Genomic DNA, 22879 nt, shown 5'->3' with positions numbered 1-22879 from the left:
CAATAAAAATATTTAGGGTTTACGTTTATAACCTGAATATTTTTAACAACTAGTTTCATATTTAGAAATGGGCAAATTTTAATTAATTAGATAAATAATGGGCCAATTTATCTAGATGATCCTGGTGAAACAAAAATATTGTAATATCACCATAATCGAATAAAAAAAGTAAAATACAAATATTTAGTTTGAGAATTTTGTCAACCTCGTGGTCATAATTTTTAAGGCAATACTTATAAAAATACATCAAATTGGTTTAATCTTTTTTAGTTTGATCAATTTGGTAATTGGTTGGAATGTATTTTTCTATTTTTTATCGAAACAAATATTTAAAGATATAGTCAATGAAACTGTAATAAAAAAGTTTCAAAATATAACACTACAAGAAAACACATGCTTAACGACGAAAATTAACGAGAAAAAACAATCCTCGTAAATTTGCGTCGAGTTTACGACGAATTTACGTGAAAAACTAAAGTCATCGTTATTTCCTCGTAACGTAACGACAAAACTGTTTCGTCGTAAAGTGGATGTAACTTTACGAGTATTTTACGAGGAAAAACTATTTCCTCGTAAATACGACGTAAACTTTGCGTGGTATTTACGAGGGAATAGTTTACGTGTATTTAGCGAGGAAATTTTTGAATCCACCAACTTTATAGGTGTTACACGTTTTTTTTGCCCACCTAATTAATTTTCGTCGTAAATTCATAGCAAAATTACAACTACCAGATTCGAATTTTCCTATAAATATGGATGTTTAAACATCATTTTAAACACACCAACAACAAAAAACGTGAAAGAAAAAAAAATGGCTGGCTCCGGGAATATTTACGAGTTGCGGAAGTGGATGTATATGCATAGAGATGCTAACGGGAGAGTGACGAAAGAATACCTTGCGGGTCTGGAGACATTTATGCATCAAGCAGATTCAACACCGCTCGCCCAAGAAAGTGGTAAGATGTTCTGTCCTTGTCGGAAATGCAACAATTCGAAACTGGCAAACCGTGAAAATGTTTGGAAGCATTTAATAAATAGAGGTTTCACGGCAAATTACTATATCTGGTTTCAACATGGAGAAGGTTTTAATTATGATCAGAATGAAGCTAGTAGTAGTAATAGCAATTTTCAGGAAAAAGAACCGGTTGATCATCATTTGCATAATGAACATAGTTACCAGCAGGAGGAGATGGTAGATTATGATAGGGTTCATGATATGGTAGCTGATGCATTCGTAGCTCATGATGGAGATGAAGAACCTAATATAGATGCAAAATATTTTTACGAAATGTTAAGCGCGGCGAATCAACCACTTTACAGTGGTTGTAGAGAAGGTCTCTCTAAATTGTCGTTAGCTGCTAGAATGATGAATATTAAAACTGATCACAATCTACCTGAAAGTTGCATGAACGAATGGGCGGACTTGTTTAAAGAGTATTTGCCGGAAGACAATGTGTCTGCTGATTCTTATTATGAGATTCAGAAACTGGTTTATAGTCTTGGGTTGCCTTCGGAGATGATAGATGTTTGCATCGACAACTGCATGATCTATTGGGGAGATGATGAGAAGCTAGAAGAATGTCGATTCTGCAAGAAGCCACGATTCAAGCCGCAAGGACGGGGACGTAATAGGGTACCGTACCAAAGGATGTGGTACCTACCAATTACAGACAGATTGAAAAGATTGTATCAATCAGAGCAGACTGCTGGAAAGATGAGATGGCATGCCGAGCATACTCAGACGGATGGTGAGATGACTCATCCATCAGATGCAAGAGCCTGGAAACATTTCAACAAAGTACATCCAGATTTCGCTAGCAATATCCGGAATGTGTATCTCGGATTATGCACAGATGGATTTAGTCCGTTCGGAATGTCAGGGAGACAATATTCATTGTGGCCAGTCTTTCTTACTCCATACAACCTGCCACCGGAGATGTGCATGCAACGGGAGTTACTATTCTTGACCATATTAATACCTGGTCCGAACCATCCAAAAAGGTCCCTGGATGTTTTCCTACAACCACTGATAAAAGAGTTGAAGGATTTGTGGTCAACAGGGGTGAGGACGTATGACTGTTCAACGAAGACGAATTTTACGATGCGAGCGATGCTTTTGTGGACCATAAGTGATTTCCCTGCCTATGGGATGTTGTCTGGATGGACTACACATGGGAGATTAGCTTGTCCATATTGTAATGGAACGACAGATGCGTTTCAACTGAAGAATGGTAGGAAGACAAGTTGGTTTGATTGTCACCGTCGATTTCTTCCCATTGGCCATCCTTACCGAAGAAACAAGAATTTGTTTAGGCACAAAAGGGTTGTGAGAGACACTCCTCCTCCATATCTAACTGGAGAACAAATTGAAGCGCAAATCGACTACTACGGAGCTAACGAAACAGTTCGTTGGGGTGGTAATTGGCATGTCCCTCGTAATATGCCAGATTCTTACGGTGTTCATCACAACTGGCACAAGAAGAGTATATTTTGGGAGTTGCCATATTGGAAGGATCTTCTTCTGCGCCACAACCTCGATGTGATGCATATAGAGAAGAATTTCTTTGAGAACATCATGAATACAATATTGAATGTCCCAGGGAAGACAAAAGACAACATAAAATCGAGGTTGGACTTGCCGGATATTTGCTCAAGAAGCGAGTTACATATTAAAAGCAATGGACAAGTTCCCGTTCCGATATTCAGATTATCTTCAGAAAAAAAGTCGGTGTTGTTCAACTGGGTGGCATCAGAAGTGAAGTTCCCCGATGGGTATGTTTCGAATCTCTCTAGATGTGTTGAAAAGGGTCAAAAGTTCTCCGGGATGAAGAGTCATGATTGTCATGTATTTATGCAACGACTACTGCCCTTTGCATTTGCGGAGCTACTTCCAACAAACGTACATGAAGCACTTGCAGGTACGTAGTGTATTATATCACAATAATTTACAAAATAATATATGACTAACAATGTGTTTAATTTTTTTTGAATATAAAAGGCATTGGAGCATTTTTCAGGGATCTGAGCACACGCACTCTTAAAGAAGAAGTTGTGGAACAGCTTCAGGAGAACATTCCCATCTTATTGTGCAACTTGGAGAAGATATTTCCTCCCGGATTTTTTGACGTCATGGAGCATCTAGCTGTCCACCTCCCATATGAGGCATTGCTTCGTGGACCTGTACATTACGGATGGATGTATCAGTATGAGCGAGCCATGAAATATTTGAAGGGAAAAGCAAAGAACCTCGCCAAAGTTGAAGGTTCTATAATTGCTGGAAGTTTGACGGAAGAAGTTTCTCACTTCACATCGTACTACTTTGCGTCAAAAGTACGTACACGGAGAAGAGCTCCAAGAAGATATGATGATGGTGGTGTTGCGCCAACATATGCAGTTGCTGGTGTTCCAGACATCTTTAGCCAGATTGGGCGACTCGGTGGGAAGTGTAAAGAGGTTTGGTGGTCGAGTGAAGAAGACGCTCATAGTGCACACACCTATATTCTACTCAATTGCGAAGATCCATTGATGCGTTATTTTGAAAGGTAACATATATTGACACTTCGAAACACATATAACTATAATTAATTGTATAATTGCGAGAGATTCATTCCTATAAAATGTGATTTTACAGCCTATTTGTTTCTCAAGTCGAAGAAACATTTCCTGGTATATCCACAAGTGACGTAGACAAAAGGAAAGATCAACACTTCATTAAGTGGTTGCGGAATCAGGTATTAACTAAAACTTTTTTTTCATACATTATCTGTATTTCATTAACATTCTCTTTATTTTTGCAGGTTGATTATGACGACGACGATGCAGATTATCCTAAGTGGTTACACGAAGTAATTCAATCTCCACTTGTAAAGGTCACCACATCACAGATGTATTTCACACGAGGCTATACTTTTCATACATATGACTATGGTAGACAGCGGGCGACCAGTAACTATGGAATATGTGTGAAAGGGGAAACAGATTTCTACGGGATCTTGACGGAGATTATTGAAGTCGAATTTCCAGGGATACTGAAGCTGAAATGCGTCCTCTTCAAATGTGAATGGTTCGACCCCGTCGTCAACAGAGGTGTTCGGTCTAACAAATTCGGTGTAGTTGATGTCAACGGTGGACGAAGGTACAACAAATTCGAGCCTTTCATCTTAGCTTCACAAGCAGACCAAGTTAGCTTCCTTCCATACCCTCGGATGAGAGATTCAGGTATAAATTGGTTAGCAGTGATCAAAGTTACACCTCGAGGACGAATCATCAGTGGAGAAGAACCACCATTGCAAGAAGAACAGATAAATGAAGTCGAGGAACCTGAACAAGAAATTGATGACATCCTTCTCATTGATCCGCATAATCACGAGTACGAAGATCTTACCGATGATGCCACAGACGAAGCTGTTGAAGACGAGTTTAATGAAAATGATGATGTTTCTAGTGATGACGAGAATGTCGATGTATCCGATTGATGTATTTGTTTTATGAATAAGATGAGGGAGTTTGTTTTATGAATAAGATAATGTGGGGTTTGTTTTATGAATAAGGTAATGCTGGGAGTTTGTTTTATGAATAAGCAAATGTGGGATATTGTGGTTTGGAATGGAAATAAAGATGGAGTTTGGAATATATGAAGTAGAAAATAAGGAATATGGGGTTTCGGGTTTTTGGTTTCGGGTTTCGGGTTTTGGGTTTTGGGTTTCGGGTTTGGGCTTTCGGGTTTCGGGGTTTGGGGTTCTAGGGATATATGAAGTAGAAAATTAAAGATGGGGGTTTGGAATATATGAAGTAGAAAATTAAAGATGGGGGTTTGGGTTTCGGGTTTCGGGTTTCGGGTTTGGGGTTTTGGGTTTGGGGTTTCGGGTTTCGGGTTTCGGGTTTGGGGTTTCGGGTTTAGGGTATGGGGTTTGGGGGTTGGGGTTTCGGGTTTCGGGTTTCTGATTCTAGGGATTTAAACATAACACTCGTTAATTCCACTTAAGCACAAATCGTCGTAAAGTCCATGCATGATGAAATCGTCGTAAAGTCCACGCAGGATGAAATCGTCGTAAAGTCCACGTAGGATGAAATCGTCGTAAAGTCCACGCATGATGAAATCGTCGTAAAGTCCACGCAGGATGAAATCGTCGTAAAGTCCATGCAGGATGAAATCGTCGTAAAGTCCACGTAGGATGAAATCGTCGTAAAGTCCACGTAGCATAAAATCGTCGTAAAGTCCACGTAGGATTAAATCGTCGTAAAAACCACGTAAGACAACGAGGAAATAACGACGAAACCTAAAATTAAATATGAGGTTTGGAATATATGAAGTAGAAAATTAAAGATGGGGGTTTGGAATATATGAAGTAGAAAATAAGGAATATGGGGTTTGGGGTTTCGGGTTTCGGGTTTCAGGTTTCGGGTTTGGGGTTTCGGGTTTCGGGTTTCAGGTTTCGGGTTTGGGGTTCTAGGGATATATGAAGTAGAAAATTAAAGATGGGGGTTTGGAATATATGAAGTAGAAAATTAAAGATGGGGGTTTGGGTTTCGGGTTTCGGGTTTGGGGTTTCGGGTTTCGGGTTTGAGGTTTCGGGTTTCGGGGTTGGGTTTCGGGTTTGGGGTTTCGAGTTTCGGGTTTCGGGTTTGGGGTTTCGGATTTCGGGTTTCGGGGTTGGGGTTTTGGGTTTCGGGTTTGGGGTTTCGGGTTTTGGGTTTGGGGTTTGGAATATATGAAGTAGAAAATTAAAGATGGGGGTTTGGAATATATGAAGTAGAAAATAAGGAATATGGGTTTGGGGTTTCAGGTTTCGGGTTTGGGGTTTCGGGTTTGGGGTTTCGAATATATGAAGTAGAAAATTAAAGATGGGGGTTTGGAATATATGAAGTAGAAAATAAGGAATCTGGGGTTTGGGGTTTCGGGTTTGGGGTTTCGGGTTTCGGGTTTCGGGTTTCGGGGTTGGGGTTTCGGGTTTCGGGTTTCGGATTTGGGGTTTGGGGTTTGGGGTTTGGGGTTTCGGGTTTCGGGTTTGGGGTTCTAGGGATTTAAACATAACACTCGTTAATTCCACGTAGGATGAAATCGTCGTAAAGACCACGTAAAAAGATTTAAACATAAATCACGTTAATTCCACGTAAGCAAAATCGTCGTAAAGTCCACGTAAAGAAAAACACGGGCCTTTGTGATTCCTCGCCATTTCCTCGTAAAAAAAAACACGGGCCTTTGTAACTGCTCGCTATTTCGTCGTAAATTTACGACGAATTTGCGACGATATGTAATCTTATATATACACCCGACCGCTCACTCTTTCTTTCCTCTCTACTTCCTCTCTACTTCCTCTCCATTTCGTAGCAATGGTAAGCCTGATTCCTCTCTAATTTGGTTAGTTTAGGATAGATTAGGTGGTTAGTATATGGAATTTAGATAGGTTTGCGGATTTTATGTTATTTAGTGTTGATTAGGTGGATAATGTTGGAAAATATATTGTTGATGTTAATTTTAAAATTTCATTTTTTTTTCCAGGTTCGAAAAGGAAGACTTACTGCCCATTACAGAGAGATCTTCGGTGAGCCGGGTAGTCGTTTAGACCCGGCCTCTTCTTCCGCTCCCAGTTCTTCGGGCCAGGAGACTGTCCCCGAGACTCAGTACACTCAGAGAGTCTCTGGGTCTACTTCTTCTAGTGCACCATCGGCTCCTCATGTGCCTCCTCCGATGCCTCCTCCTGTGCCTCCTCCGATGGCACCTCCGATGGTCGCTGATATTCATCCTGATCTGATGGTGCCTCCGAGTGCTCCTTACTCGCAGTACACGGTAGAGGACATTCTCAGTCTGCCAGGCAGAGAAGGTTTACCAGTCATCGACCCAGACCGACCGGACGGAACGTTGTGGTATGTTGCATTAATTTTTTTAATTCGTTTAAATATCTTTTATAACATTAAAAAATAATTTATATTTTAAATTTGTATTTTCCAGGTGGGGGGTTGACGGATGTCTTGCATCGGACGTAACCGACACGATCAAGGGTTACTTCTCCATGGCACATCCAAACTGGAGTAAGACGCCTCACTACGTCAGAAAGACGTGGTTCAAAATTTACGCTGTAAGTTTCTATTAATTAATTATATATATTTTAATTTTTTCATGATTTATATATATACTTTCTAAAAAACTAATTGTTAATTTATTTTTTCCAACAGCAAAAATATAATTGGGCTTTGGGGATCACTGAGAGGGTGAGGAAGAAGTTTAACGCGAAAGCGAAAGTTCGCTTGTTGGACACGGTCTCCAACTGGAAGGGTGACTGGATCGTGAAGGGGTATGAGCGTGGCAAACCCGCTGAGCTCACCACGGACGTGTGGGATGGCCTCATCCGTTATTGGCGCCTTCCTGATTCGATTAGAATCGCTCAGGCTTGCTCTAACTCCCGTAACACGGTCGATGAGCACGGGAACGGGCCGATGCTTCACACTGCGGGCCAAAAACCCCACGCCGGTGTCCGTTTGGAAATTAAATATTTTATTAAATAATTTTTTTAATAATTATATTAATTTATTCTAACTTTCTTAACTGTTTTTTAGGCCAAAGAGACGGGACATCTCCCGTCTCTTATGGAACTTTACGAGAGGACCCACAAGAACAAGGCGGGCGTATTTGTAGATGGCAAGTCCGAGCAAATCTACAACGACGTAGTTGCTCGGGTTGAAGACCGCCAGACTCAGCTGACCCAGCAGTCTACCGACGGATTACCCGTCACCTTATCCACACTTGAAGTGGATAAGATTTACGAGGAGGTAAATTTTCAAAAAAATTAATTTTTAATTATTCATTTAATTTAACTTTAAATATTTACTTACAATATTTATTTTTTGTTTTTAAGGTTGTCCCTAAAAAAAAGGGACGGACGTTGGGTATTGGTTCCGTCAACGATGTTCCGAGAGCGACATCGTCTTATGGTCAGCGACGGGATGATGAAGTCACGGAGCTGCGTAGAGAGTCCGCTCAGCTGCGTAACGAGTTGACCGCGACAAAATCTCGTATGGGTGGAGTCGAGGGCTTCTTGGACGTTATTGCGGCCACAAATCCGGAATGGGAGTCCATGTTGAGGAACATGCGACAACAACATCCCATTCATGGCGAGTCATCCGACGACGTACATAACGAGGCGGATGTTACGAGGAGGAGTGATGAATTCTACCGGGCGATGAACGACCCTTAGTTTTTTTTTTTTTTGTTGTATTATATAAATTCAAAACTTATTTATTTATAAAATATTTTCATATGAATTTATTTTTATTTTGAATTTTAATTTATTATTAAATTAAATAATTTTAATTATTTTTTAATTATATTTTAAAATTCTGTAAAATAATAAAAACGAAGTAAATTCGTAGCTAAAGTACGACCTCTTTACGTGGAAATCTTACGAGGAAATGACGAGAAACAGTTTACGAGTATTTTACGAGGAATTATTTACGAGGAAATAACGAGGAAATGTTTACGACCATTTTACGAGGAAATCATTTCGTGGTTGTTACGTGTATTTTGCGAGGAAAATCTTTCAAGGTATTTACGTGTAGATTACGAGGAACTGTTTTCGAGTTATTTACGAGGAATTGTAGCGACGTCCTTACGAGGAATTGTAGCGACGTCTTTACGACGAATCGTTCTACTTCGTCTTTACGACGAAATATATTCCTCGCTAAGTTACGACGAATTAGCGAGGAAATATGTGTTACGACGGACGTGTAACGAGCAAACGCGTTTCCTCGCTAATTCGTCGTAAAGCCTCTTTTACGACGAAATAACGAGGAAAACCGCCCTCGTTAAGATTATGTTTTCTTGTAGTATAAAGGTCGTAGAATATAGTTTTTTATATAGTTTAGTAATTATGTTAAAAACATTTTTGACCCAGTTCAAAAAGTTTCTGGCTTCGCCACCGGCTAATACTCAACTCTAACATAAGGGTTTGGTATAGTCTCGCTCCAGTCTATCTTCAATACTACTTCTTCGTCTCTTTTAAGAGTTTTCTAGAGCTATGGCCAAAAGAGCGGAGCTGCGGAGGATCAAAGCCTATGGTCTGTTGACTTTGTCTATAAGGTCAGGATCTTCATCTTTGGGTTCCTTTGGTGAATCCACTTTTATCAATGGCTCAACAATATTGTTGTCTGCTAATAGAACATCTGATGCACCGGATTGTCCAATGGTCCATAACTTCTTCTGGGAGTGATGGTAGCTGAAGGGTCAGAGACTCCGAGAAAACTCTTTAAGTTGTTATTTCGAACAAGTTAGTCTACAGAGAGGAGAACACCTTCCACTGTTTATCCCTTATGATTCTCAACTTCATAAAACACTTATCTACTAGATTCCAGTTGAAACATTTGTAGTCCGTAGGTGACAATATTTTTAGTTGAAGTTCAGTTATCTTAACGTACAGAGACATAACTTCGGCTATATGGTAACTGTCTCAAGGAATATTCAGTTTTAGTATTAATTGTTAGTTATACGAAACTTAGCATCAAAGTCGTTGTAGTATAGTGGTAAGTATTCCCGCCTGTCACGCGGGTGACCCGGGTTCGATACCCGGCAACGGCGTCTAATTTTTATTTTTCTGCTAATTTTTTAACAAAATTTTGTTTCTATAAATTCTCTAAATCGTTCGCCTCCCTACATTTCCGATTCAAACCAATTAGAAACCTACAAACCAGGGTGAACAAATAGAGCAAATTAACCTATATGAGTGATAAAATATTAAAATTGGTGTAGTTATAACTTGTTTAAGTGATGATGAGTGATATTTGTGTGTTCTTCGTAGATGATTAAACAGATTTTTTTTTGACGAATAGAAAAAGTAAAAACAATCTCAAAAACCACAACAAAAAGCCCATAATCAATCAAGGGCCCATTGTCTTAAAGACAAAACCGTAAATTTTGAAAATAACGCCCCCTAACGGGGTGCAACATCGTATCGCTTGCTCTCTCACCGCACTTACTTTAGCCGTCTCTGTATCCTGCGCCGTCGTCACCATTTCACAGCCGTCACCACCATTACTCTCCTCCCCCCTGCTAGCTGAATTCGTAAGTCTCTCTTCTTGTAGATGTGTTCATGGTTCTGTTTCTTTAAAATATATCTGCGCACAATCTGTTCGATCAAATGCCTTAGATAGCCATGTGATGTAAGAGCAGACTTCTCCCTCATTTTTTGTATGACTGTTAGTGATATTGCAGCCTTTAAAAGCCCGCGTCTTTAGAAGAAGAAGCTAAGTGGGACAAATGAATAGGCTTAGAGGTCCTATACTTGGTGGTTCTTCTAGCAAAATGTAAAAGTAGCGACCTTTCTCTGGGTATGTTTTCTCATCGTTCCTTGTCGAGTTCTTTTTTTTTTTTTGTTCAATTATAGTTGTCGATTCATTTAAAGTTCAATTGAACTTGCGCCACTAATGTCGGAAAATCTTATGCTCAGGCTGCGCTAAAGGATTTGAATATTCAATGATTAAAGCTCCTGCCGCTAAGGGTAAATTATGTTTTACTTTTGAAACTTTTTGTCATGCTTTCTTCGTTGAGAATGTGTAAAATATCATGGAGAAGTTTCAAGGTGCTGTTAAAGGGTTGTCAGGGTCGGTGCTGGCAAAGGGATTTTTGAAACTTAGGATATGATTGACGTAAAAATAATATGAATCAGTGTTCTATCTTTTTTATTAAAGTTGTTGAATTTTCATAAATGAAAAGGATGGATTTTGAAATATACTAGGGGTTTCAGGGGGATGTAAGCTTTTTAGCGTTAGGCTTAATGTGAGTGGGTTTCCATGCACTCTCTGAGTAATTTGGATTTTGAACGTTGCTCCTTGTGTAATCAACAGCTATAAAGAAGAAAGTAGAGAGAGATATTTACGGAGCTGGAAGTATTGGCCTTTTCACTGAATTTGACAAGGAGGTAGAGAAAATACCTCTGTCTCCGCATCTTTTTGATATTTGAATATCTTTTGCTACCATTAAGATTGATATTCATTCAAAATTGTCAGAGTTTGGCAAGAAGACCGAAACCTGGATTGGAAGAACACTCTGGTCTAGAAAAATCAGCAGAAGAGACCCTGTAAGTATTTGTTCCTTTCCATTAGATGATTTTCTTTCACCCTTTTGTTCTTAGGTAGAGTTCAAATATTATCTAACAACTAATAATCTAAATATTGCATTACATTCAGGGACAAACAATGTTCAACATCAATCAAAGAAATGCATCCGAGTACCTCCCAGACAGAACTCAATCCTGTCACTCCGAGTTCGACGTTCTTACACCAACTGACGCGTCATTCACAGCAAAGGAACCTCAAGGCTGGACGTGCAGTTCACGCACAGATCATCAGAACTGGAGCATCGTCATGCACCAAACATGCCAACGGCCTGGTCAATCTCTACGCCAAATGCGGACACTTACCCAAAGCCCACTCCATCTTCAGCTCCATAGTAAGCAAAGATGTCGTATCCTGGAACAGTCTCATCACTGGATACTCCCAGCACGGAGGTCTCTCCAGCTCCCGCACCGTTATGCAGCTGTTCCGAGAGATGAGATCTCAAGATGTGCTCCCAAACGCTTACACCCTCGCTGGAATTTTTAAAGCTGAATCGAGTCTTGGAAGTTGTACAGTTGGGAGGCAGGCTCACGCCCTTGTGGTCAAAATGTCAAGTTTTGGGGATATATACGTTGACACCTCGATGTTGGGAATGTACTGTAAAGCGGGCTTCGTTGAGGACGGACTCAAAGTCTTCGCCTTTATGCCTGAAAGGAACACCTACACGTGGTCCACTATGGTTTCTGGTTTTGCTACAAGAGGACGCGTTGAAGAGGCCATCAAAGTCTTCAATCTGTTTCTTAGAGAAAAGGACGAAGAAAGTGATTGTGACTATGTCTTCACCGCGGTCCTTAGCTCTCTGGCTGCAACAGAATACGTAGGCCTAGGGAGGCAAATCCATTCCCTCACGGTTAAAAACGGTTTGCTCGTGTTTGTTGCTTTGAGTAACGCGCTAGTTACCATGTATTCAAAGTGCGAGAGCTTGACCGAGGCGTGCAAGATGTTTGACTCGTCTGATGACAGAAATGGGATTACATGGTCAGCAATGGTTACTGGCTATTCTCAGAATGGAGAATCACTCGAAGCAGTGAAGCTTTTCTCGAGAATGTTCTCAGCTGGAATCAAGCCTAGCGAATACACTATCGTTGGGGTTCTTAACGCGTGCAGTGACATTTGCTATGTAGAAGAAGGGAAACAGCTTCATTCCTTTTTGTTAAAGTTGGGATTTGAGAATCATTTGTTTGCGACTACGGCTTTGGTTGACATGTACGCGAAAGCTGGTTGTTTAGAAGACGCCAGGAAAGGATTTAACTGTCTGCAAGAACGTGATGTCGCTCTTTGGACGTCGATCATTAGCGGGTACGTCCAAAACTCAGATAACGAAGAGGCTCTGATTCTGTACTGCGGGATGAAAGCAGAAGGTATTATCCCAAATGAACCAACCATGGCTAGCGTTCTAAAAGCTTGCTCCTCTCTAGCTACCTTGGAGCTAGGGAAGCAAGTACATGGACACACAATCAAGCACGGGTTCAGCTTAGAAGTTCCAATTGGAAGCGCGCTTTCTACAATGTACTCAAAGTGCGGGAGTTTAGAAGATGGGAGCCTCGTCTTTCAAAGAACTCCTAACAAAGATGTTGTCTCTTGGAACGCGATGATCTCAGGCCTGTCCCATAACGGACGAGGAGACGAAGCCTTGGAGCTTTTTGAGGAGATGCTAGCGGTGGGAACAGAGCCGGATGATGTCACGTTCGTGAACGTTATATCAGCGTGTAGCCATAAAGGGTTTGTGGAGAGAGGCTGGTCTTATTTCAATAAAATGTCCGATCAGTTTGGGATTGTTCCAAAGGTGGACCACTACGCGTGTATGGTTGATCTGCTGAGCCGCGCAGGACAGCTCAGAGAGGCGAAAGAGTTCATCGAATCAGCTGGTGTCGATCACGGTATATGCCTTTGGCGGATACTGCTAAGCGCGTGTAAGAACCATGGGAGCTGTGAGCTAGGAGCTTACGCGGGGGAGAAGCTAATGGCCCTTGGATCGAGGGAGTCGTCAACTTATGTGCAGTTGGCAAGCATTTACACGGTTTTAGGGAGGATGAGAGATGTGGAACGAGTTTGGGGACTCATGAGAGCGAACGGGGTGAGCAAAGACGTGGGTTGTAGTTGGATCACTTTGGAGAATCAGTGCCATACCTTTGTTGTGGGGGACACAATGCATTATAGGATTGAAGAGATCAAGGATTTGGTTAGATTGGTGAGTAGACCGATGATGGAAGAAGGGTTCACAACTGTGTTGGATTCTTCTCATGTCCAAGAAGGAACACAATTAGTTTTGTCATGATTTTTATCCGTCTATTATATATCGAGTAGAGATATAAATTTTGTTGTATTCTTTTAAATTTATAGGTTTTTAGTTTAAGTGTGTAACCTTTTTGTATGAAATTATATAACATATAGTTAAATCAACCTATCAAATGTGATTGAATTTGATTAGTATGCCTATGAAAAATGGATACAACTTTTGAAATCCTCTGTAAATAATTTTTTTTAATCTAACTTATATTTAAAAATAAATTTTATTAAATATTGTAGATTTTACTATTTTCTTACTAATATTTAATATATATTATATATATATTAAATTAATTTGTATAAAACTAATAAAACTAATATAAAATTATATAATTATCAAAAATTTAGCCTAAACAATATTTATAAAATTTGTAGGTATATAAAAAACTAATGATCTTACGATTAGATATTTAAATTTTTTAAAAATTGTAGGAATTTTTGAAAGCTTTAGTAATACAAATTGGATAATTATACAAAAATAATAATATTTCAAAATTTGAAATGTTATATATGAATATATTTATTTTATAGATGATGTATGAGCTATTACCATATTAAAAAAAATTACCAAAAAGAAATATCAATATTACATGTAATATATGAATTATTACCATATTTTAATAAGTTTGCCAAAAATATAAATCAGCATTAAATAAAATTATCCATGTCATATTTTTGCGGAAGTCATATCATCAATTTCAATAGCCATGTCATATTTGTTTTGTGAAATTGATTGTAGAGAGGACATGTGGCAAAATCACTTCGCAAATATAGTCTAGGGGATATTAATTAATAGAAAAACATTTAAAAAGTTATATCATGTAATTTGTACTAATTAAAAAAATGTCCTGCTGAGTTGTCACCTAATTATAATGCTAATTTTGTTTACGTGGCGGCTCGAGAATCAATTGAGAATTTTGTTAGTCCAAAATTAAATTGGTAGGGAATATTATATTCAGTTAAAAAAGGAAATGTTATATTATATATTATGTCAATTATGGACCATTCATTTATCAAATTGAAATTATTATATATTCTTTCATTAAATAAAACCTGCGAAATTACCTAATGTGATTAATATATATATAAAAATTAATAATTTTAAATAATAAATGTTTGCTATGTATACTTTCTATCATTTTTTAATTATTTATTATTAAAACAAATTACACAATTACATTAATCATATAAAAAATTTAAATTTTTTTGTATATGTTGTATTTTGAATTTTTCAAACGAGCATAAATTACTAAAACTGTTAAAAGTCTCACATAAACTTTTGTGAGCAAAGTTTATTTTTTTTCTACAATAAGATACAATGATTATAAAATCATATGAATAAATAATTTTATTTTAATAGGTGTTTATGTTAATACATATATTTCATATCGTTTAATTAAAATATATATCATATGAAAATATATACTTATATTTTGATATATATATTTCATATTCATTGTTTTTTTTAAATGATTATAAATTATTGAAACTAATAAACATTACACATAAAAAAAAATCGTTTGTGTAAAATTTGTTACACAAATATGCAAATAATCATAAAATCATATGAGTAGAAACCTCATTTAATAAATATTCATATTAAAAGCATATTATATATTTATGTTAATATCATTTAAATTTAACTATATATCATATACGATAGATAAGTTTGATTGTTTTGATTTATTTACCCTAAAGTGATTGAGAATAAACAAGAGTGGTCGTTTGATTTATATGCGCACACCAATTTATTACATAATAGTAACTGGTTTCTTAGTTATTTAATATATAATTATTATTTTATTATTTCATAATATACCGAAAAATATAAAATATTTATTCTGCACAAGACGCGGATCTTAACCCAAGTATGTATCTCTTTAATAATTTTAAATCTTAAACATTTTCTTAATCTCAGGCCAAAACAAAATAACGAAATGAGAATAAATTCAAAAATCAATATTTATATCGAGCAATAACCAAAATGAAAAAAAAACGACACAAAAATGAGAAAAATATTGAAGATAGATAGAATTGACACGTGAACGTAAACTTCTCATAACCATAATTAACTTTTAAATTGTTAAATCATAATATAAAACCGAGCTGACGTAGTTTCATTGTAACCAAATAGTAGGCCTGAGATTCTTCGGCCTAAACGTTAACTTTTTATTCGATAAGTGATTATTTATTTTTAAAAATGAGATTAGCTCTTTAGTAAACAAATTCTGTAATTTATAAAAACGTTTTTAAAAAAATTGTTTTATAACCAAAAATATCAATTCGATCAATAATATAAATTTTATTTTTCTATACTATATTTTTGGAATAACTTTCATATAAATTTACGATACTCAGGATGTCACTGAGATCTTATCCTAGTAAATAGTTAAAGAAGACACTATTGTGCAAGCAAGTAGATGTAATGATGACATGTGAGAGAGAAGGACTACAATCTCTTAAACTACTGATTACATGTTCTTGTATCATCTCTCTTGGTTCGACTTGTATATTTATATAAATGAAATCTCCGACATCATCTCTCTTATTATTGTTTGATTAATCTCTAAACGTGATTGCCGGTTTTTAGGCTTCAACAACAAACATGTGCTCTCTCGCTTCTGTTTTATTTACTCTCCAATGTGATTTATTTCATGTTGTGAGATAATTGACTTGATTTTTTTTTTTGTTTCTCTATCTTTTTATCCATTGTTTATGATTTTCTGTCATCAATACATAGATGTTATGTCTAAGAGAACCCGGCCATCTGGCCAGAAACTATACATCAAATGTATAATAGTATTAGCCTACATTTATGTAAAGAATATTAATCTGTTCATACGGCTGAATATTTTGACAGAGTTTGACTATTCAATCACACGTGATTTGGTACGATATTTTTCTAGCACAAGTTGTGATGACCGAATGACTTTTTTAGCAAATTAGAAAAAAATATAAACTAACTTAAAAGTCAATTCCATAACCACTAGCGATTAAAAAAAACATGACATTAAACTATTATTAACTCTTAGTAAAGGCGACAAGCATCTTCCTAAACTTGATGATGAACCTTAGGAAAAGAGATGTTATAAGCAACACTTTGATTAAGCTTTTGAACATAACAACCAACTGACAGTAAGAGATAGATATCAATCGTAGTCATGACTTTAATAGAAAGAACATATCAAAATCTCAATCGTATTCATGACTTTGATAGAAAGAACATATCGAAATCTCAACAATCACATAGAAGATTCGACCACAAATAGCATATGTGTAACTACCACCGGTTGTTATAGTCTTAGGCATCAAAGTTTCTATTTTTTTCATCATTAGCTACTATTTATACTTTTAAAGGCAATAAGAGTCAGAAAATAATAATTGCAAAACTAATATGCTTATTCCATCAATGAGACGTCCAATCACCAACAACATTAGCTAACTAATGATACCATTTCATGAGAGATCAAATCAGAGAGAGAAATAATCGCGTCTAATTAGGTTGCTAACAAAATTTGGTTTTGAACATAGCCGAAGTATTAGAAACAGCCAGTGTAATAACGACACGTGGACGGCGGGAATCTAACGCATCTATATTTTTGGTTTTTAAAATCGGAGGTAATAACCCCCTCGCGACTCGGAAAAGGCAGAAGGAGATAGCGTGGATGAGATCGTGAGCGTTGGTTTCCTATCTAACGGCTGGGAATAGGTACCCAGTCAAAGCGATGCTTAGCCGTCGATTGACGACACGTGTCGGTAAGAGATCTCCGGTATGACAGAGGGACGAAACCAAGAGATTACCTGGAAACGCCGGTGGCCAACAAAATACCAAACGAGACAACAAAGCTTCTTCTTCTTCTCTCTATCAGAGAAACTTTTCTGAGATTGCCTTTCGTCAATTATCTTCTTCTTCAAAGGTGTAACTTTTTTCTTTTCTGGGTTTTCGAAGAATTTCTTCAGATAATCTCTGAGCGTTTGTCTTTGGTAATTTTCTCAATTTCTGAATGATCTACCTGCTTCGAGATATCGTTTCTCATTAGCCCAAGAGCTGAATTCATCGGGATTTATGAGAATTTGTGAGCTGGGGTTTTGTTGAATTAAGCTTCTGGGTGTGATTCTGGTAAATTTCTGAATAGGGTTTAGGTTTAGGTTTCTGGATCATCGATTTTGCGTGATCTGACTTGAGAAAAGCTCCCACCTTTGAGAATTTGGTTCTTGACCCTTTTTGGGAGCTTTGCTTAATTGAAGTTGTTGGGAATAATCAATGATGATCTACTGATTTTGGGAATTTATCAAAACCATTTCTTTTTTTGCTTTTAAAGTTGATCTTTGGTAAGTAAGGATCCTCTAGTTTTCCAAGTGGGTAAACTAAAAAGTCTGATCCTTGCATGTTGGTCTTTGTTGATTGATCTTAGATCTAGTGGGAACAAGACAAATCGTTGGAAACACACACACAAAGAGTATTTGTATGATTGGTATGGATTTTTCACCTTTGATAACGGTTCTAGAGGGAGATTTCAACATGGACAATGCTTCTTCAACAGAAACTGATACTTTAGATGACTCTACTAAGCTAATGAGTAGTAAAGGAAAACCTCCGAGGCACCTATCTTCTATGCAACGTATCACAACCACTACTACTAGTAGGCTTCAGGTTGCAGTCACTGCGGTAATTTTATACACGCCCTACAGTTTCTGGATTTGTTTTTTTTTTGCAATTGGGATTCAAATGATGTAATTGGGTTTCTGTTTTGTGCGCAGGATTTGGATGTTTGTAAGTCACCTGATGAAAAATCGGATTTTTTACCTGTATACCGATCAGGAAGCTGTGCTGAGCAAGGGGCAAAACAGTTCATGGAAGATGAACATATTTGCATCGATGATCTCGTTGACCATCTTGGTGCATCTCTTGATTCCTCATCTCTTTCAGCCTTCTATGGGGTGAGTGTATAGATGCAGCTCATGCTTACTTTTTGAAAGTAGTTTAACGTTGTCGATATTAACCTTTTGGGCAGGTATTCGACGGCCACGGTGGCACAGATGCAGCACTGTTTGTTAGAAAGAACATTCTGAGATTCATTATAGAAGACACTTACTTCCCTCTATGTGTCAAAAAGGCAATAAAGAATGCTTTCTTGAAAGCTGATTACCAATTTGCAGATGATTCTTCTCTTGACATCTCTTCTGGGACCACTGCTCTTGCAGCTTTGATTTTTGGAAGGTAAAGTGCAGTTTGGTTTACCATAAGTCGTTGGAGTTTTGATTTGAATTTGAATAGAGTTGCTGCTTTCTTTCTTTCTTTTACAGGAGGTTGATCATTGCAAACGCTGGTGATTGCCGAGCAGTACTTGGTAGAAGAGGCAGAGCAATAGAGCTATCCAAAGACCACAAACCAAACTGCATCACCGAGAAAACAAGAATAGAGAACTTAGGTGGAGTTGTCTACGATGGCTACCTCAACGGGCAACTATCAGTCTCACGTGCCATAGGAGACTGGCACATGAAAGGCCCCAGAGGCTCTGCTTGTCCTCTAACCCCCGAGCCAGAGTTGCAAGAGACAGACCTGAGCGAAGCCGACGAGTTCTTGATAATGGGTTGTGACGGTCTGTGGGATGTGATGAGCAGCCAGTGCGCGGTGACGATCGCGAGGAAGGCGCTGATGATTCATAATGATCCGGAGAGGTGCTCTAGAGAGCTTGTTAGGGAGGCTCTTAAACGGAACACGTGTGATAATTTGACAGTGGTTGTTGTGTGCTTCTCTCCGGATCCTCCGCAGAGGATAGAGGTACGAGTGCAGTCACGGGTGAGGCGGAGCATATCTGCGGATGGGTTGAATCTACTTAAAGGCGTGCTTGATGGCTACCCTTAGAGTATGTTCGTTGTTGTTCTATGTTTACTTTGTGAGGAGGCTATTGCCATGTTAGAGAGTGTTACAGGTTGACCATGTTGTGTATCTGAATATGTTGTTGTTTTACATATATTAGTATTCAAGATTCATTGAGATTTTAGATGGATGTATGTACTACTATTTTGTAAATATTTTAGTTTTTAAAAATATATAAGACTTTCTTCTTCACTTGTATGCTCAAATCCACAGGGTTGTTCCATCATATCTAAACAAGGTTGTATATTGTGTTACAGCTGAAGGTGGAAAGATTGTAAAGACAAAGCCCATTTTCTCTAATTCTTGGTTGATAGAACCCTTATCTTATCTTTCTTCTCAATGCTTAGGAATAGGCTTCATCTTATTGCTTATCTATAGCCCAATTTTTATGTTACTTGTTTAAAGTGGTCAGGGCGTGTTGTTATCTCTGCCTTCATCTTCTATGCTAATTGGTTGGTTGTCTTAACCGATCAGGACGGTCAATGTGTACGATAGCTTAAACAATAAATTAACAATATAAATACATTATATAGTTATGAAAACATTAAAACGTACTTATCTTTAATCAACATGATTCAAAAACATTGATTACAGATTCTACTGAAACAATACTACAACTTTCATTTGTTACGAGGGAACTGCTCATCAGCTAGTTTTGGTTAAAGAATTTAATTTTACTCTTTTGTGCATGGAATTTCATAGGAATCCACCGTTGGAGCTGCTCTTGTAGCAACCATCAATTAATCAAAAATCAAAAATCAAAAATTGCTTTACAGCGATTATAAGTATAGTACGTACGTATTATGGAACGACGATACCTTATAATTGAGTTGGTTTCTTGATATGAGATCCTCGCAATAAGATAATGCTAAGTAAGTGATAACGCCACACATGTATGCATCTAGTTTTCTAATCCAACGCCAGCACATAAAGGAAATATAACTAAAATTAAAGTATGCTTGTAAAAGAATAGTGTCGGAGGTTTTAAGATTATTCGCCTACAAGAACTTCATTGCAGCTGTTGGATCAAGGTGTGTTGTACATAGTCTCTATCACTCTCTCCATCTTCTATGGTGACCCGTTAATCGATTGGTTCTCTTGACCGAATAATTAGAACAGCTTTCTTTATCTTCATCCCTTATAGCATTTTCATGTCCCAGAAGGTAATCTTTCATCCATGATGCCTGAATCCTAAATGCACTTCTTCACTCTTTGGATCGACATTCAATGCGTTTTAGCCCCTTAAATCTCAGATCCTGTCATGCTTCTGAACAGAAGAGTCATAATAGGCATATACGTACCACAGAAGCATTGATATGCTATTTTCTTCGTTTATGAATACTAACATTCTTCACGCTCTTACCATCCTCTACTTTAGGTATATGCTCTTGTTGATTCAGTGAAGACGAAGAAGACGACATAGTCAAAGAAAAGTTGGCAACTGAATCAATATTTGCGGAATGAAACTGTCCATATTGATCAAGAAGTATGTCAGGAGCAATAGCTGGAGATGGCATTACGGTGATGCGATCATGGGAAGTAGCGGTTGATGGATATGGTCCATATGGACCACTAGAGTTGGTAAGAATGTGCTCGGGGAAGTTTAGCTTGGCCTTTTGACCCCTAAACTCAAAAGCAGCTTTATCATATGCTAAGGCTGCTTCTTCCGCAGTGTCGAACGTACCAAGCCACACACGAGCTGCCTTGTTTGGGTCACGGATCTCGGCTGCCCATTTTCCCCACGGTCTTTGCCTCACACCTCTATAGTTTCGTTGTCTCGTATTACTTTGTTCTGAAAGAAATGATTCAAAAATTTTACAAAAAAAAAAAAAAAAAAAAAAAGAAATGATTCAAATTGTAAGTTCACTCTTGTGGTAACGGTGAAATAATTAAATTGGATCTTAAGCGAGATGAAATTACGCATGCTTGTGATTTAGGAGAAATCGTTATATCACATGTTATTTTTCGTTTTGATAAAGAACACAATTTACCGATTTAAAAGCACCTGTTAAAGATTATTCTAATGTGTGTAGTGTGGTGGGATCATATGATATGATCATTCTACATCTCTCCTGAAATATGCCTATTAGGCCAAAGACCAGGTAATTAGTCTCCATAACACATTCTCTTAATTCTTACGATATTAGTATATAAAATATTTAAGCCCGACCATTCAGAATACTAAGCCCCTTTGTGTCAAGCTTAAAATACAGTTTGGAAAATTAAAGAGGGAGCTTTACCTTGAGAAAAGTAAACCAGGAATATTCAAAAGGATGCATTGAGTTCTAACGAAATGAGCTACATACAAGAGTGATATTCATTTTATGAAATCTCCAATTGGCCAAGGCCAAGGCCAAGGTGCAATACTAATGTCAAAATTCCAATATAAATTAAACCATCCAATCTCCAAGTTTGTGAAAGAGAAACACAAAAGCTATATGCATAGTAATTAGAATTATACGCAAATAGATCAGATGAGGTTACCTTGAAGGGTAAGAGATGAAGGTTGATTTACTGATGGTGGGGTAGGTTGATCTGTGAGTTCAGAGACAAAAGCAGACACATCAGACTCTGACAAAGTTGAGCAAGAACCCAACTCTTCTTTCTCTTCTCTTTTTCCGGCCATTGATTCCGGTGAAAGAGGTCTCTTCCCACTATGCATTATCCGATGATACCAATTACGATTTTTTTTTTTGGGTAGTCAAAGATGGATTGGGTACAAGCCAAAAGTACAGCAAAGATGTCTAATCCATTTATCTATGTTATATATAGACACACACGCATGTATTTGTTGACCAATATATATATATAGAGAGAGGTTTGTGTATAACTTTTCAACTTAATGGTATTTGATACCTATAAGGTTTGTATAACTAGCTAGATGATTATTTTTCATAACACAGATTTTTTGTTCGATCCATATAAATAATTCTGGAATCTCTTATATAATTGTATGGATAGACTCACCATGCAAGTACTTTAAGTTGCGTCATGTCCTAATATTAATTAAGTTATTAACTCAAAGTGTAAGCCTTTAAAAAAGGTGTAACTAAAATTTATTCTGTTTTGGCACACCTATGACGATTTCTTAAAAGTTCAATAGAATTAACTTTGGGATTAAGTATCTCATGCGAAGCATAAATGTCCATCATTAAGTCAACGATAATTACGGAGTATACTGCAATATAATCTTGTAATATATTTTTCTTATTAATACAACATATAACCACAATTTCACTGATTATCGATCGGAAGAAAACAAAAAAAATTTCTTATTTGTTTCATGAAATGAGTTCGTTTTTTCAAAGGTCAAGATGCTCCATAAAGATCTTAGTTACGGTTATTTGTGTATTTAGATCATGCATGATCTATCTGTTTGGGTAATCATAATTGCACCCTATAAATATATTGGCACATCATACCTCCCTACGTGCATGTACACTAGCCACTAACTTTTGACCAATCGTATATCAATGTATACCATAATTATGTAATGTTTAGTCAGTTAATCGTGGGAAAACATGAAACCAATTTATCAAATTCGGTACTCCAATCAACAAAAGCTAAAGATTTAGTAAGGACACTTCGTGGCAGTCCCGT

At 37.4% G+C, this 22879-nt stretch overlaps 3 protein-coding genes and 1 non-coding gene across 13 annotated transcripts; 3 read left to right on the top strand and 1 right to left on the bottom strand.

Moving 5' to 3' along the window:
- Positions 1 to 9475: 9475 nt before the first annotated feature.
- LOC106451170 (pentatricopeptide repeat-containing protein At2g33680) lies at positions 9476 to 13572 on the top strand. Of its 2 annotated transcripts, none has more exons than XM_013893044.3 (6): positions 9476 to 10054; positions 10205 to 10320; positions 10440 to 10490; positions 10837 to 10910; positions 10999 to 11069; positions 11179 to 13572. In XM_013893044.3, exons 3-6 carry the CDS (start codon positions 10466 to 10468, stop codon positions 13382 to 13384), a joined length of 2376 nt encoding a protein of 791 aa, XP_013748498.1. In that variant the 5' UTR covers positions 9476 to 10054; positions 10205 to 10320; positions 10440 to 10465; the 3' UTR covers positions 13385 to 13572. The 2 variants fall into 2 exon arrangements, with proteins under 2 accessions (XP_013748498.1, XP_013748497.1); XM_013893043.3 differs by having other exon boundaries at positions 10194 to 10320.
- TRNAD-GUC lies at positions 9500 to 9571 on the top strand. Its single transcript has one exon. It is a non-coding gene; the product is annotated as a tRNA-Asp (tRNA).
- Positions 13573 to 17056: 3484 nt separating the features above from the next.
- Positions 17057 to 19471, top strand: LOC106451171 (probable protein phosphatase 2C 27). Of its 9 annotated transcripts, none has more exons than XM_022700534.2 (6): positions 17058 to 17312; positions 17811 to 17870; positions 17940 to 18064; positions 18157 to 18336; positions 18411 to 18616; positions 18703 to 19471. In XM_022700534.2, the coding sequence occupies exons 2-6, from the start codon at positions 17864 to 17866 to the stop codon at positions 19262 to 19264; spliced, it is 1080 nt and encodes a 359-aa protein (XP_022556255.1). In that variant the 5' UTR covers positions 17058 to 17312; positions 17811 to 17863; the 3' UTR covers positions 19265 to 19471. The 9 variants fall into 9 exon arrangements, with proteins under 9 accessions (XP_013748502.1, XP_013748499.1, XP_013748501.1 ...); XM_013893049.3 differs by having other exon boundaries at positions 17058 to 17379; XM_022700532.2 differs by having other exon boundaries at positions 17058 to 17515.
- Positions 19472 to 20048: 577 nt separating this feature from the next.
- Positions 20049 to 22072, bottom strand: LOC106451174 (ethylene-responsive transcription factor ERF112). Its single transcript, XM_013893051.3, has 2 exons — positions 21764 to 22072; positions 20049 to 21071 (listed from the first exon to the last, which is right to left on the bottom strand). Exons 1-2 carry the CDS (start codon positions 21939 to 21941, stop codon positions 20599 to 20601), a joined length of 651 nt encoding a protein of 216 aa, XP_013748505.1. The 5' UTR covers positions 21942 to 22072; the 3' UTR covers positions 20049 to 20598.
- Between the last annotated feature and the right edge of the window lie 807 nt (positions 22073 to 22879).

The sequence above is a fragment of the Brassica napus genome, chromosome C4 (genome assembly GCF_020379485.1).
Source record: "Brassica napus cultivar Da-Ae chromosome C4, Da-Ae, whole genome shotgun sequence".
NCBI classification, from domain to species: Eukaryota; Viridiplantae; Streptophyta; class Magnoliopsida; order Brassicales; family Brassicaceae; genus Brassica; species Brassica napus.
This window is presented reverse-complemented; position numbering and strand designations above follow the sequence as displayed.

What these genes read in the sequence shown, in the direction of transcription:
- LOC106451170 (XM_013893044.3), top strand. Translation starts at nt 10,466, where the DNA reads ATGATTAAAGCTCCTGCCGCTAAGG. An exon ending in TCACTGAATTTGACAAGGAG is followed by an intron (nt 10,911 to 10,998) that starts GTAGAGAAAATA and finishes CAAAATTGTCAG; the next exon opens with AGTTTGGCAAGAAGACCGAA. An exon ending in AAATCAGCAGAAGAGACCCT is followed by an intron (nt 11,070 to 11,178) that starts GTAAGTATTTGT and finishes CATTACATTCAG; the next exon opens with GGACAAACAATGTTCAACAT.
- LOC106451171 (XM_013893048.3), top strand. Translation starts at nt 17,864, where the DNA reads ATGATTGGTATGGATTTTTCACCTTTGATAACGGTTCTAGAGGGAGAT. An exon ending in TTCAGGTTGCAGTCACTGCG is followed by an intron (nt 18,065 to 18,156) that starts GTAATTTTATAC and finishes TTTTGTGCGCAG; the next exon opens with GATTTGGATGTTTGTAAGTC. An exon ending in CTCTTTCAGCCTTCTATGGG is followed by an intron (nt 18,337 to 18,410) that starts GTGAGTGTATAG and finishes CCTTTTGGGCAG; the next exon opens with GTATTCGACGGCCACGGTGG.
- LOC106451174 (XM_013893051.3), bottom strand. Translation starts at nt 21,941, where the DNA reads ATGCATAGTGGGAAGAGACCTCTTTCACCGGAATCAATGGCCGGAAAA. An exon ending in TTCATCTCTTACCCTTCAAG is followed by an intron (nt 21,072 to 21,763) that starts GTAACCTCATCT and finishes CATTTCTTTCAG; the next exon opens with AACAAAGTAATACGAGACAA.